The 14,545-nt window shown below is 43.3% G+C and overlaps 1 protein-coding gene across 4 annotated transcripts in view; it reads right to left on the reverse strand.

Moving 5' to 3' along the window:
• AKAP13 (A-kinase anchoring protein 13) overlaps window positions 1-14,545 on the reverse strand; it is a 329,213-nt gene that overhangs the window by 269,136 nt on the left and 45,532 nt on the right. For 3 of the 4 annotated variants that reach the window (XM_053223592.1, XM_053223593.1, XM_053223591.1), the window contains exon 2: window positions 12,515-12,621. The exons of the other annotated variant lie outside the window; for it this stretch is intronic. In XM_053223592.1, coding sequence (XP_053079567.1) covers window positions 12,515-12,621 — 107 coding nt within the window. The remainder of the gene's footprint in view (window positions 1-12,514; window positions 12,622-14,545) is intronic. 4 annotated transcript variants of the gene reach the window in all.

Raw genomic sequence — 14,545 nt, forward strand, 5'->3', positions numbered from 1 at the left:
GACTCAACAATTACACAGTTCTGATTTTGCTGACAACAAGAAGAATCATCTCACAACAGTTTAAAGCATAAAAGCAGAAAGTGTAGGATTCTTTGCTCCCAGAGTGACCTAAAGCTTGGGAAAATGCCATGCACTACAAAAAGGCCTTTTCTGGTTTTCTATGTTGGAGGTCAGACAAATACAGAAGATCTAAGAGCTGCTGCTCAGGGTGGTGGTGTACAAAAAGGAGTACACAAAAGAGTCCCTTATCTGTTTTACTTCCCCTTTTCCCCAAGGAGAATGAACTTCAGACTACACGATGCAGAATGAATAACAGCAAAGCAAAAATTAACAGCCCGAGACCTGGAAATACTGCCAAAGCGTCCAACTTAAAAGAGTCTGTCCCAGGCGAGGAAGAGATTGACTTCCCGAGTCCCAAAAAATTATTTAGGAATAAGAGAGACAGAAGAATATGAAGGGACCATGGAAGTTTACACTAAAGGAGTAAATTCTATCAACTATGACCTATTGACTTTTATGTCAATGTCAGCCACAAATTATTAAACAGATGCTGTGAGCCTTCGAAAGGGAAATAATCTAAAAACCCAGCATACACCCTAAGACATACCAAGACAGAGCTCTTTTTCTTTTTTGTTTTTAAGTAACTTGTTTACTCCAAGGGATGGGGAGTATGTCTATTGCAACAGAACACCTGTCCAAAATCTCCCATGATACTGTAAAAGAAATGAAGAAATCTGGGTTAAGAGGATGTGGTGGCCTCAGTTTAAGCACAGTTATGACTAAAACTCTCCCTCCCCCAGCACACACCACTGCCTGTGCTTCTAGTTAACTCATGTTGTTTTTCTAGGAATTTGGAGAAGCACTGTGGAAGGGGGAAAACATGCCCCATTTCCTGCTGTTGCCATCCTCAATCCTGGCTTCAACAACAAAGCAAAATGAACTGATGAACACCTGTAACAAACAAGGTCTCTGTTACAGGCAACTGTGAGTCTTCCCCACCCCACACACTTGGTCTAATCCTGATGGTCCAATCCAAACACTTTTAAATGATCTTGAAAAATCTAACAATACAGTGATCAAATACACAGACTATCTGAGGTTCATTATGAATATTAATATATTGAAAATCAGGCTGAGGATCCAGGGACACCTACCTGGCTCAGGCAGTGGACCATAACTCTTGATCTCAGGGTCATGAAATGGAGCCCCATGATGGCTGTGGAGATGAAAGAGAGAAAGAGAGAAAGAGAGAAAGAGAGAGAAAGAAAGAGAAAAGAAAAGAAAAGAAAAGAAAAGAAAAGAAAAGAAAAGAGAAAAGAAAAGAAAAGAAAAGAAAAGAAAAGAAAAGAAAAGAGAACAACCAAGGATCCAAAAATCCCGAAAGCCCAAGAAAGATGTACCAAGGACATACACAAGAGGCCACATGTGCCAAGGTGAAATTTAATATGGATATAAATGACTCCTACACTTCTGTGTCAACATTCAAATGGACAGAAGAAACCTATCTTATCAGAATCTGAATTAAGAGACCTGTGACTTTTGGTGGCCAATAATCTCTCCTCTGTCAATACAATGAATTAGGGTTCTTGGGTGAAAGAAAGGGCTGACCTAGTCCAACTTCTTGCTAGCTGTTAAGAGAGAAGCTGGGAAAAGTGATGTAAGTTTCAGAGAGGTTAGCGGAGTTATTCAGGACAAAACAGTTATTAAATGTCAGGGCAGGATGATGGCTCAGGGGCACAGGGTTCCTTTTTGGGATGATGAAAATGTCCTAAAATGGACTCCAGGCCATCACTGCACAACTCTGAATATATTAAAAGCCACCGAATTGTACACTTTCAATTATTGAAATACTGAATTATTTGGTATGTAAATTATATCTCAATTAAAGCCTTTAAAAAAAGAGTTAAGACTCAAACCCAGGTCCATATCTTTTCCATCTTATTGAAAAATTTGTATTTTTTAAACAAATCTGTTATTTAAAAAAGCAAATCAGAGGTTCTATCCTTTTATGAATACAGATCTACTTTTTTGGCTTAACCCACTCTCCATTCCTTCCCTTAAAGTTCAGAAAGCAGAAAGTTCTTCCCTTAAAGAACATGCAGTCCTGTCAAGTAGCACACCAAAACCAAATGAGGTCACGGAAACTGTGGCTCAGGTCTCCCCACATGTTGTTTGATTTGGCATTGACTTTGCTCCAAAACAAAAAGAAAATCTCATTTACCGGACTTGCATGTCCAAAGGTATGACCAATCTCCACAGTCTATAACACCGTGATCCAATGCACAGATTAAGCATAAGACCCACTGCCTGAGGTCATCAGTCTACACTACCCCCAACTCCCTTTCTCCTTATCCCCCAACCATAGAAATTATGGCCACACCATTTTGTACTTTACGCCATCAGAATGCCTCTTCTGTGACCTCTAACCACCTAAAGCTCTCGCATGCAGTCAACATACAATCACAGAGTCTGTACTACATGTCAGGAGCCATCCAGGGCAGTGCGGGTACAAGGCTGAGTCCTCTGAAACCTGTGCTCTCAAGAGGGCTCACAGTCTAGCAAGGGGCCAAATCAAATCATCACACCAATCAAGAGAAAAGCCTAACAACGTTACAAAAATGAGGTATGTGGTATCGTGGAAACAAAGAGCAGGGAGATTTTACCTGTCTGGGGAAGTCCAGGAAAAGCTTCCCTGAGGAAGCGAGTATCTGAGCTGAGAGACAACGGTCAAAGAGAAGAATGCTACAGGTACAAAGACCCTAACAAAGCAGGAGAATTGGAAGGATTAAAAGAAAACAAAGGTGGTAGAGCAGAGAGAACAGGAGAGAAAACTGCATGAAATAAGGCTGGAAAAGAGCAGGAGCCAGACCATTCAGAGCCTACTGGAACCCGTCAACTACTGTGGTCTTTACAAGGATCACTTGTTTATACACCGAACAACAGAGTGAAAGGCAGCAGGCAGCGGGGCCAGGGATGCCAGCCTGAAGGCTGCAGCAAGAATGCAGGGAAGAGGGCAGGGCGGGGGCTCAGTGAGCGATGAGGACGGGAATAAGGGGTGGACAACACGTTAACAGCCTGTTAAACCCAACAAAGTTTGTGGACAAATATAATCAATATGGGGGTAAGAAAAGGGAGCATCCAGGATGATTTCTAGAGCTCTGCCTTGCAGGACGGAGATGGACAGCGGTGCCGTTTATCGAGAATGTCAGGGAGACAGAATCGGGAATTCATGCGTCCCTGTCTCCTTCCCCAATTCTAGGACAGCCACAGCGGATGCTCACATGCTAACGAACCAATGAGCACACACACTAGTGAATGCCCTATCTAAAATTTCCTTTCAGGGGTCAATTTTCTGAAAAATCCTAGCTGAGCAATAGAGAAGCTTTCACGAAAACTCTAAAACTTAGCTGACAGGGAGTGGCGATCACACATTCCAATTCAGAAGGCACACTTCACAAAAGCACGGGACAAAATACCAGGCACAGCCCCCCAAAAACCAGAGAGCTGTCCAGGGTCACATGCTGCACTTCTGCGTCTGGCACGATACCTCTCTCCCAAAGCCATCTTCCTTCTTGCACTAAATCATCAAGTGGATGACATTCTCTCATAAAACCGTTGAAACACCAATCACTTTACTTTCATGTTTAAATGCCCTTCTTTGTCCTCTACACTTATTGCTAGGATGAACTTACCTTTTGAGACCTATTTCTAGAACAACAACATCAAAGCTAGAAGGAAATGATAATAGAGTTCCAGTCCTCTTTACGTTACAGAAAAGGGGGGAGGCCCCAGGAAGTAACAAAGTGACTTGTTCAGTGACAGAACTGAATGGGACTTGGGGCACCTGGGTGGCTCAGTCAGTTAAGCATCAGACTTTCGCGCAGGTCATGATCTCACGGTCAGTGAGTTCAAGCCCCACGTCGGGCTCTGTGCTGACAGCTCAGAGCCTGGAGCCTGCTTCGGATTCTGTGTCTCCCTCACTTTCTTGCCCCTCTCCCACTCACGCTCTATTTAAAAAAAAAAAAAAAAAAGAACTGAATGGGACTCAAACCCTGGCTATCACACACCCCTCCCTACCACATTGCCAAAGCAGGTTTTCCCAACATAAAATGTTACTTTTATTTATTTGAACCCTTCTGAACATTTGTAATGGTTACAGCAACTGACTAGAAGACTGGAAATTAAAAGTTCAATGAACTGCAGCCCTTCAAGCCACAACTCAGCCCATGTGGGGCACTGACAGCAGCATCCACACAGACAAGTGCGATGAGGGAGGGTAAGAAACAAAGGGTCCAAAATCTGTTACTGCTGTGGCTATGCTTCTACAACCAAAAGGTGCACAGAACTGTTCACCTTCCCCCAAAGCCAGAGCAAGGAAAAAGGAGGGCAGAAAGAACCTTAAATCAATGTTTGCTCATTAGTTTTAAAGGGACAGGTAGCAAAGGAAAGATCTGGGGACAGTATGTTTTAACGATGAATCATTAAGACTCTGAATGTACCAAATTACTATGTGGATGTGTTTAGAACAGGTATCCGAGCATATGGGGATGACAGCTAATAACTATGGCTGGAGCTTACAACACGCCAAGTTCTGTCATGAGGGGTTTATACTAAAAAAGCTATTTAATTTTTTTTTTCATGTTTCATTTTATATTTTAGAGAGAGAGCGTGCGCACGTGCGAGCAGGGGAGGGGCAGGGAGGCAGACACAGAATCCTAAGCAGGCTCCAGGCTCTGAGCTGTCAGCACAGGGCCCGACGCAGGGCTCGACCCCATGAGCAGTGAGATCATGACCCGAGCCGAAGTCGGACGCTCAACCGACTGAGCCACCCAGGCGCCCCTAAAAAAGTCATTTAATCCTCACCCTAACCATCAAGGTTATTTCTGCTGTACAAAAGAGCCAGTGCAGCACGGCGGCTGAACACACAAGATTGCACTGCCAGTAGGGTGGCAGCTAGAAACGAACAGAGAAAGGTTTAGAACCCAGGCAGTCTGGCCCTCATCACCAAAGCTGTTCTGCCTCTCACAGTACAGACATACATGGCAAAACCCAAGTACATGTGCTGGCATTTAGCTGTGCAATGTTTACTGGGGTAATGGATTTTAAGTTAAATTCTCTTCATCAGCACCCAGAGCTTCAGGAAGGGCTGGGCCAAGTGGGAGGAAGAAAAGGCACCTTTACGTGGCCGGGTAACCCAGGCAACTTCCCTCCGACAGCCCTCACATCCAACAAATACCTTTCCATTCCGTTCCCTCGGTTTCAACCACGTCTTACATGAGGATTGCTCTTGACACGGACTCTGTGGCCTTTCTTTCCTGAGCTCCATACCCTAACTGCCAACTGCCTGCCAACTAGACATCCCATCCCCATGGATGGTCTCCGCCAAACCAATCCTCTGCACTCTCACTCTCTGCCTTCATCATTACTGGTCTCACTTCAAGCTCTCAAGCAACTACTTCCCTCTCCTTCACCCTCCACACTGTATCTCAACAAACCCAATTTATTTCACTCCCACAATGACCCCTTAACGATCCCCACTGTCCCAAGTCCCCATCCCCTCCCTTGGACTATGGCTTCCTCACTCTTCTCCCTGCTTCTGAGCAAGGTCTGCCCCCACACCATTACAAGGTTCAACTCCCCGCCAGTGTGGATATGATTTGCATGCCAAGTCTCTGCTCAAATCCTTCCAAGGACCCCTTGCTTTCTTTCTTCACCATAAGGCCACACTCCCTAGCCCCAAACTACTGCCCACCCCACCCCCATGTTTATGCCCTGCTGCTATCACAGGGCTGGCAACACCAGCCTGCTTCACCAATCCTGGCACCTCTACAAATGAAGCCAAAAGAATCGGAAGGAAAAACGTCAGGTACAGTGCCATTATAATGAGACCAATATGACTGCCTTTTGGCTCTCTCCATTACTTCCTTAATTTAATTGACTGAATTTCATTAATTTAGTTATGGCCTGACTTTCATTGCAGTCAATGATACCTTTCTGCCCCAGTCTACAAGTACTATAATAAAGGTAAATCACAGTACTGTGGGAGCCCAAAGGAAGATGTAATTAAGTGAATTCTCATCAAAGCACAGTGCTATATAAACTAATTCCATAGTACAACAAGCAGATAAGACAATCAAATCCCATGTCAGGACACAGAATGGCCTAAATAGCACACTGCCTGCACCGATGATGGTTTCTGCATCAATGATCCCTATAAATCCTAAGATGTTATCAGTTTACTTTCCTGTCTTCAAAATGCGAACACGTCAGTCTCTTGGCTGGCCCTCAGACGTGCCATCTGAGACTACAGCTCCCACTATGAGCTCTAGAAAGGTAGAGACAAAGCACCTTTCACTGGTAAAGTGCCAACTTGGTCACTGTTTTCTTTGGTGCTCTACGGGCCTCAAAAACCAGACCCACACACCGTGCTAACCAAATACTGATTAAAGTTATCCAACATCTTTAAAAAATGTAAGTAATAACCCTAAGGAGATTCATTCCAAAGAAACATTTTGATCAGATAATTTCCCAGAATTTATCAGAGATCAGAGGATAAGGGCTTTTTGATTGAGCAAGCAAGTGGAGGGTGAGGGGAAAGGAAGGAAGAGTCGGGCAAAGGTCTTACAGACTTGAAGAGCAGACGGACGACGGACATTAAATGGGAAAACAGTATGCGCGACCCCATGCCATCTCTCTACCTTAATTTCCTTGGCTGGAAACCAGGTTTTAAAACAGCTATGATGACTGTACCATATGAAGAGTGAACTTCTTCTGTGGTAATAGAATACCTCAGGGCAAAGGGGCTGGAGAGACAGCTCCCGGGACACAAGGGGTCCAAAGTGGAAGGCAGAGGCCACCGAGAGCAAAGTCCCCTCACCAGGAAGCGTTGCTAGAGTCCTGACGGGAAACTCACAAAATTTTAACCGAATTATAACCCCTCTCCTCCCACAAATCTTTGGGAAAAGATGAAAATGGATTCTGTACTCCCTCCTCGACATCCTAAAAGGGCTGTTCTGTTGGTTGGTATTTTACCCAACCACCAATGCTTTTCTGTCCCATTTTCCTGAACGTGTGAAAAGCAAAAATAACAATCAAGACAAAATAAAGATTTGACTCTCAACAACTTGTTACTCCCGCGGGGACTGCTCCTGCAGCCACGTCAAAGCTTCACTGGCACCGGAAGAAGAGAGATGAAAAGAAGCCACTTTTCGTTTCCTTTAGGATTTCTTCTCCACGCCTCCTGAACCACCTTCTATCATTCTCTGCCCTGATTCCCTGGTCTGAATAGCGGAGGGGACCACGGGAAGCGGGGACTCCTGGGCTGTTTGCTGTTCTGCTGTTTGTTTCACGAACTTGATGTCACGGTAGGATGCTCGGCTCTGGCCTGACTTCCCATGTGCAGCCCCAAAAGAACGTCTGTCACGAATAAATACAATTTACATAAGTAGTTGGCTTAAGCGTGAAGCCCCAAATCACTGAACAAAACAGCTTAGTAATTAACAGGGTAGGTTAACGCAAAGAAACCTGCCTCTACCTGTCCAGAGTCCAAACACCCCACCTCCCTTTGCACTCATTATACTCAAGTTTTAGCCTAAACCACGAAGAAAACAATTTCTGCTGACAAACGTCAACGAAGGGGCAGAAAAATCTGGATTCCTGTACAAACCCAGCAACCCCCTTTCTGCTTCCAGACTGGGTACCATGGCAACAACAGAAGCAACAGATTAGAATAAATTATGCTGTTTGATAGAGTGAAGGTGCCAATGGGAAATCCCAGCTGTCAAGACGGCCCTAGCAGTTGTCAAACATCTCCTAAATGAAGGAGGAAGAAAAACGAGCTCCAGGATCACAGATAACCAACGCACACACGCACACCCCTTGTTTGTGTTAAAAGAGTATGCTACGATTGATGTTTCTTACCCATTAACTCAAAAACACAAAGTTTGATGAAGTGAGATTCAAGGGTAATCAGGAAAACATAGAGGTCCTTGTGGTAGATACTCCTGACCACATCACCAGAAACTTACTTCATGGTTCCCCTAACACGAGAAATCAGGAATGCTGACATATGATAGAAGGATCTTTGTTGGATAGCTAGTCCATTTTACAGATGAAGAAACTGAGTGGCTTGCCTGGAAATCCACAGCTACTTATTAGGTAATGCTCAATAAATTAAATCAGTCCAGTTCAAGGAATTTACATTGTTAAAAAAAAGTAAAAAACAACCCAGGTCTCTCCTTTATCTTTCTATTCAGCTAGTAAATACCAAAGTTAAAATTAAGGCTCTTGAAGTTGAAAGCACAGGACAAAAAGGAGAAGAGAAACGAGCCTTAATGTGGGCAGCACATAAGGGGATCTTGGAACTTCTCATTCTGGTAGAGAATAAAAGAGAGACCACATGGGCCAGAAGAGAAAGAAAAGAACTCCTGCATCCTTTCTTCTTTTAAAGCCTTCAGAACCATAAAAGAAAATACAGATTAAGGATTTGAACTGAAAGATGCTTAGGTTTTCTCCCCCTGATTTCCAGATCTACCACATGCTACCTAAGGGACACTGGGCAAATTATTTAACTCAAGCCTATAAAAGAGAAGGGGGAAGGAGGAAGGATGTAGAGAAGGAATAGATTTTCATGACTATTTTAGTGATTTTAATACTTCACAGAGCTTTGTGAAGTATAAAGACTGGCTAATTGATGCCCTTCAAGTATTAGCTCCTAACCTTTTCCCCTTCCATGAGACGTGCAAGAAAACCAGCCTGCATCTATCAGTAGATCCAAATACTGTTTCAAGAAACTATGCTGTCCAGCATCCGCAGACCAATCGCACAAAATTAAGAGTACTGCCATGCCAAAATCAGGATGACAGTGATGGGGGAAGAAAGGTTTTTCTTTATACTCTGGTAACTTCCAAAAGTGGCTGTAATAAACAGGTTTCGCTTTTGTAGCTAGAAATAACTGGAAAAAGAAAATGTTTTAAGATGGGTTTCATCAGTTTCACGTTAGAACTATTTTTAACAAATATTCAAGTTGGCTTATACCATCCCAGGCTTATCTGACCCAAACTGTGTGTTAAAATAAGATTTCATAATCACCCTCCAAAGGTGGGGGATAACAGAGCATCTTTGCTAAAGCCAAGCTGGCTAACTCTGCTCATTGTTTACAAAGATTCAGTAAATGTCTCATAGAATTAGAAGTGAACTCTAGGAGGAGACCTCCCTACAGTAAGGCCAAGATTCAAGACAAACCCCTTCCCTCCCCCTTCCTCCAACTCACAAAGGAAGCCTTCTGCTCCTTAGCATATCCAAGAGGGCAAGGCAGAAACAGTGCTTAAAGGAAAAGAACTTTTAAGAGTCTTTTCAATAAATGGCACTAGAACAAGAATATCCATCCACGTGTGGGAAAAAGAACAGACTCTCCCCTCACTCCACAACAAAATTTAACCCCAAAATGGATCATAGACAGGAACTAAGAGTTACCCCAGGAAAAGGGGTAACTTGACTCCTTCAGACCACATATATGACCAGAGAAACCGGATGGCTCTACGGAAGGAGGCTCCCTAAGAAAAAGAAGAGTGTGAGAGAGCTTTGCTGCACCACCCGGTTGGCATCTTGGTGACTGCTTCGAATCCCCCCTCCCTTTTTGGTACCTGATTGGCCTCAAAGTAAATGAGAACTGATTAATTCAAGGAAAGATTCAGCCACGGAATAGCAAACAGGACGATTTCTACCGATGGACAGAGAAGAAGAAAGCTCTCTTATCTCTACAACAGCTGCCTGGCTTAAGATTTTGTCACAGTTCTTTCTCTCTTTCTCTCCTTCCCTCCCTCCCTCCCTCTCTCCATCTCTTCCTCTCTCCCTTCCTCCCTCCCTCTCTCCTTCCCTCTCTCCATCTCTTCCTCTCTCTCTCTCTCTCTTTCCCTCTCTCTCTCTCCAGTGTCAAAGTCAGGTCCCTCCTGGGATCCCCGAGTTTACAATACAGTCACAACACCAGCAACATTTCAGAACACATGAGTAAATTCGAGAGAAAGAGAAATTTACATTAGGAAAAAGTTTCACCTATACCACAGAAATACATATGCCCAGAAACGCGTATGGAGCAGCAGTTGTTGTATGAACAAGTCTGTAACTTATAAGGTAGCTGAGAACTTGCTAGTCATAGTCAAAAGGAAAGGCAACAGGCAGATGGCCGAGGTCCTTCTTTGATGAAGCGAAGGGCAGACACATGCGGACTGGTTCTTCTAGATGCACAAACTGGTTCCTCCAAAGGCATTGCTACATACATAAAGGATGAGCCATAAACATGGGTAGCTTTGTTGGGTGTTCTTTTTTCCTTCACAGGGAATTTCCAAATGCTTGCTTCGCTATTCAGCGGAAACCTGCTTTTCACGAATCCACTCCAGACCTGGTGTAACACAAACACTCACCTGTTTAGGAGACTATGCTAATAATATGAAGGGATGATCAAGATGTCCTCCTGGTTGGGTCCAGACCAAAGTGAAGGCCAAGGAGCTCATGAACTGACAAGCAGTCACAGCATCTCTAAGCAAAGTGTCACCTCATTGCACTTCTCCCCTACAAATCAAGAAAGAGCAGGGAAGCCAACTGCTGACAACGAGGAGGCAGAGACCACTACATTCAGATGACGGGCATGAAAACACGGCCGTTGTAAGCATCTTGTGTAACATTTAACAAGTTCATCGGGAAGCATAAAGAAACCTGAAAATGTTTAAACTGTAACACAGCAATCTGACGATTTTGTAAGGATATAACGACAGAATGGAGAGGAAAACTTGCATTGGAAAAAAAAATTAACTGTCCGCTAATGGAGAATTAGTTGAGTTTGGTAGCTCCAAACAAAAGAATTATGCTATCCCTTAAAATAATATTCAAAAAACGAGGGGTGCCTGGGTGGCTCGGTAGGTTAAGCATCTGACTTCAGCTCAGGTCACCATCTTGTGGTCTGTGAGTTCAAGCCCCGCGTCCGGCTCTGTGCTGACAGCTTGGAGCCTGGAGCCTGCTTCCGATTCTGTGGCTCCCTCTCTTCTCCTACCCTGCTCACATTCTGTGTCTCTCTGTCTGTCTGTCTGTCTCTCTCTCAAAACTAAATAAACATTACAAAAAAATTTTTAATTAAAAAAAAAGACGTAACATGGGAACACATTACTAAATAGAAAAAGCAAAAAACTGTATATACAATCTCATCTTCTCTACTACGTGTTTTTAAAACCACAGAAAAGGGAGAAAAGGGCTAGAGGAAAACCAAAATGTTAACTATCTCAACTATGTCCAGGTAATGAGACTGTGGGCAATTATTCCCTCTTTTATAGACTTGCCAAATTTTATTTATCATTTGTATAATCGGGAGGTGGCAGGGGGGAGGAGACAAGCCCACCACCACAGCCTTAAAAAAAATACAATAGCAGTCACTTTTGACCATAAGAAACAACACTGCTGGAAATCTGCCCGGAGGCTCTCTCAATGGTTTTCTGCTCTTCTAACAGGATTCTAAATGATCAAGACCAGTCTGGAGCAACTCTGTCGGGATGGTAGATCATTTTTTTTTTCACCTATATTAGTTGATAAAGTCCAATTTTGCAGAGTGAGTGAACATCTCTCACATACATTCTCCTAGATCTTTTTCAGACAACAAAGTAAAAGTTTTTCCTGTTTTCTATAGTGACGTAAACCCTAACAGACTCGTTCTAAACCTGGAACTTTCGCAGAATAGTAAAAGCACGAACAGTCATCTCTGTGTCACCAGGAAACGGCTACTGGATGATGCCTTGCGAGGGAATTCAACAGAATTCGCCCACTTTTTACAAACCACTGTCGCATAAAAAAAGGTTTCGGTTATCCTCAAACTCAATCAACTTTTTTAAAAGACTGGCAAAAGCACGAACAAAGCTCAAGGGGTTAGGAAAATAACGGGAGAAAAAGGATTATCCAAAGTAAATATGTTAGCTTGCATTTTTTCCCCTCGTTGGAGGAAAAATACATTTTTACAGCAGATAAAAAGTGGGCAGGATTTTGCAGCCAAAATAAACGAGAAAGTCAGGCTCTGTCAGGAATGGACTTAGGATGAGTTGAGGCAGCTAAAAGAGAAAGATGTTTTCTGCTGTTCTGAGGCTAACGTACATATTCTTCTGAAAAGGGAGAAATGAGAACTAATCTGGTGTGTAACCTTCAATACTCAAAACACAGACTCCCAGAAACAGTGAAGACACTTCCTCACCTACCCTGCCTCCCAGTGAAAGTCAGAAGTAATTAGTAAACAACAAGTATTTCTTTCTATTGATCAAAGAACTCCAGAATTTTTTTCAAGTGCCCGGTTAATACTTCAGTCATTAGTTCTATCAGATGATGACAAAGAATCATAAAATCCCACCCTGAAAAAATTCTTAGAAATCATGTGTTCTAGTTCATCAGCTGATCCAGATGCAACCAAAGATGAATGTCATTTTTGTTGCAGTGGTTACAAAAATACAGGGGAAAAAAAAAAAGTACAAAAGAAACTTACGATGCAGGCGATGCAGCACTGTGTCCCTTTTTGGTCTAGGGAAGGTTCTGGGGAAGGTTCCGGGGAAGGTCCTGAGGAAGATTCTGGGGAAGGTTCTGGCGAAGGTTCTGGGAAAATCATGAATACACATCCCACTATAAAAAAAGTCACCCCCCCCCCCACCTGACCACGACGTATAACAAAAGCATGTTACTCCTTAAACAGTTTAAATAGTCTACATGTTCCAAAAATGGAAACTGAAACGATCACCAATTAAATCACTTAATGAGGAGATCTTGCAAGGAATTTCTGCACAGTTCAGTAGCCTTCATTTTTGTTTTTTATTTTCTTCTTCAGTTTATTTATTTATTTATTTTTTAATTTTTTTTCCAATATATGATATTCATTGTCAAACTGGTTTCCATACAACACCCAGTGCCCATCCCAAAAGGTGCCCTCCTCAATACCCATCACCCACCCTCCCCACTCTCCCATCCCCCATCAACCCTCAGTTTGTTCTCAGTTTTTAAGAGTCTCTTATGCTTTGGCTCTCTCCCACTCTAACCTCTTTCTTTTTTTTCTTCCCCTCCCAAGGAGCCTTCATTAAAAAGTAAATGGTTTCCCATCCCACCTTCTGCAGCAAGATGGTTTTCCCTAATAGTTCTCTTTTGAAAAGTACAGTGTATATAAATAGTATACAGGAGACAAAACAAGACCATTTGGTTAAATACTGTTCCTTCTTGAAGTCATTTTAACACTTAAAGGCGTCTTTTTCACACACCAAGCCCCAGATCTGCACAATTACACCACGTACTTCTGATCTACAACTGCCACTTGACATCTCTTTTGCCAACCAAGCACAAAATGCAGGCTCACACTACTCTTACCTCATGTTTTTCGAGCTCTATCTGTCCTGAGGTCAATCTGATAAAACAATCTGGTAATCAATTATCTTACCATCTACTTCACTTTCATATTCCCTGCAAGCAAGAATATTTTAAGACATAAATCACTTTAAAATGTTTTAAAATATTTAAAACCTTGGAATTTTCATATTCCTACAGGCTGTAATGACAGTCCTTAGGACAACCAACACGAGCCTGCTTAACACTAAGGGACAGGGCAGGGTAAGCAGCACCTTCTCCCTTGACAGCCCCCACCGCAGCTGTTATACAGGCTCTAACTGTAACACCACTCTGACGTTTCCTATTGGCTCACAAGAGTCAGGCAACATCTGAGGCCTACTCTGCGCAAGATACTCCGGAAAGTACTCCACGCTGTCTTACTGCATCCTCACGATCTCTCTTTGGGGAAGGTACTGGCACTACCCTGGTTTTACAGGTGAGGAAACAGAGGACTGGAATGGCTGAATCACTTGCCTGGGGTCACAGGACCAGAAGAGCTGCTGAAAGAATGTCAACAGTCCGGCACCGGCCAAAGCGCCAAATCACCGCACCAGCATAACCAGAGGTATTTCAGAGTGTCCTGGTTCGCCTGGCTCCTAAATCTGCAACCACCGTGCTTCTGAACGATGTTAGGATGCTGACTGTCCCGAGCTGAGCAGTAGCCTCCACACCGACAGTGTGGATGTCTGCGAAGTAATACATTGATGGCTATTCCTTTCCCTGGAATCGTGTCTCCGATGATTACAAAAGAAAAAAAAAAAAAAATGCTGACTAGTCACTGATATGACCTTTACCTCCCAGTGTCACCAGAACACATACAAAGGAGTACAGGTGCTTACCAATTTGATCAGAAAACAGAAAACTAATGGTGTAACTCTGGCCTGGTCCTGGCACAGGGAAGTTAAAAGCATGGGTTCTGAAGGATTTGGACCTGGGCTCTTGAATTTGTTAGCTCTACCACCTAGGGCCAGTAATGAAACTACAAAACGCCCGTTCTGTCATATGCAAATATAACAGTACTACTCACACAGGCATTGCTACGAAGAGTAAGTGAATAAGAGTCAAGTCATGAGGCACAAAGCCTGGGTACAGTAAGGATGCAAATGCTAGTGGTTACATGGAATGACCAGGACAGGAATGAAGAAGG

This window comes from Acinonyx jubatus, chromosome B3 (genome assembly GCF_027475565.1).
Source record: "Acinonyx jubatus isolate Ajub_Pintada_27869175 chromosome B3, VMU_Ajub_asm_v1.0, whole genome shotgun sequence".
Classification (NCBI taxonomy): Eukaryota; Metazoa; Chordata; class Mammalia; order Carnivora; family Felidae; genus Acinonyx; species Acinonyx jubatus.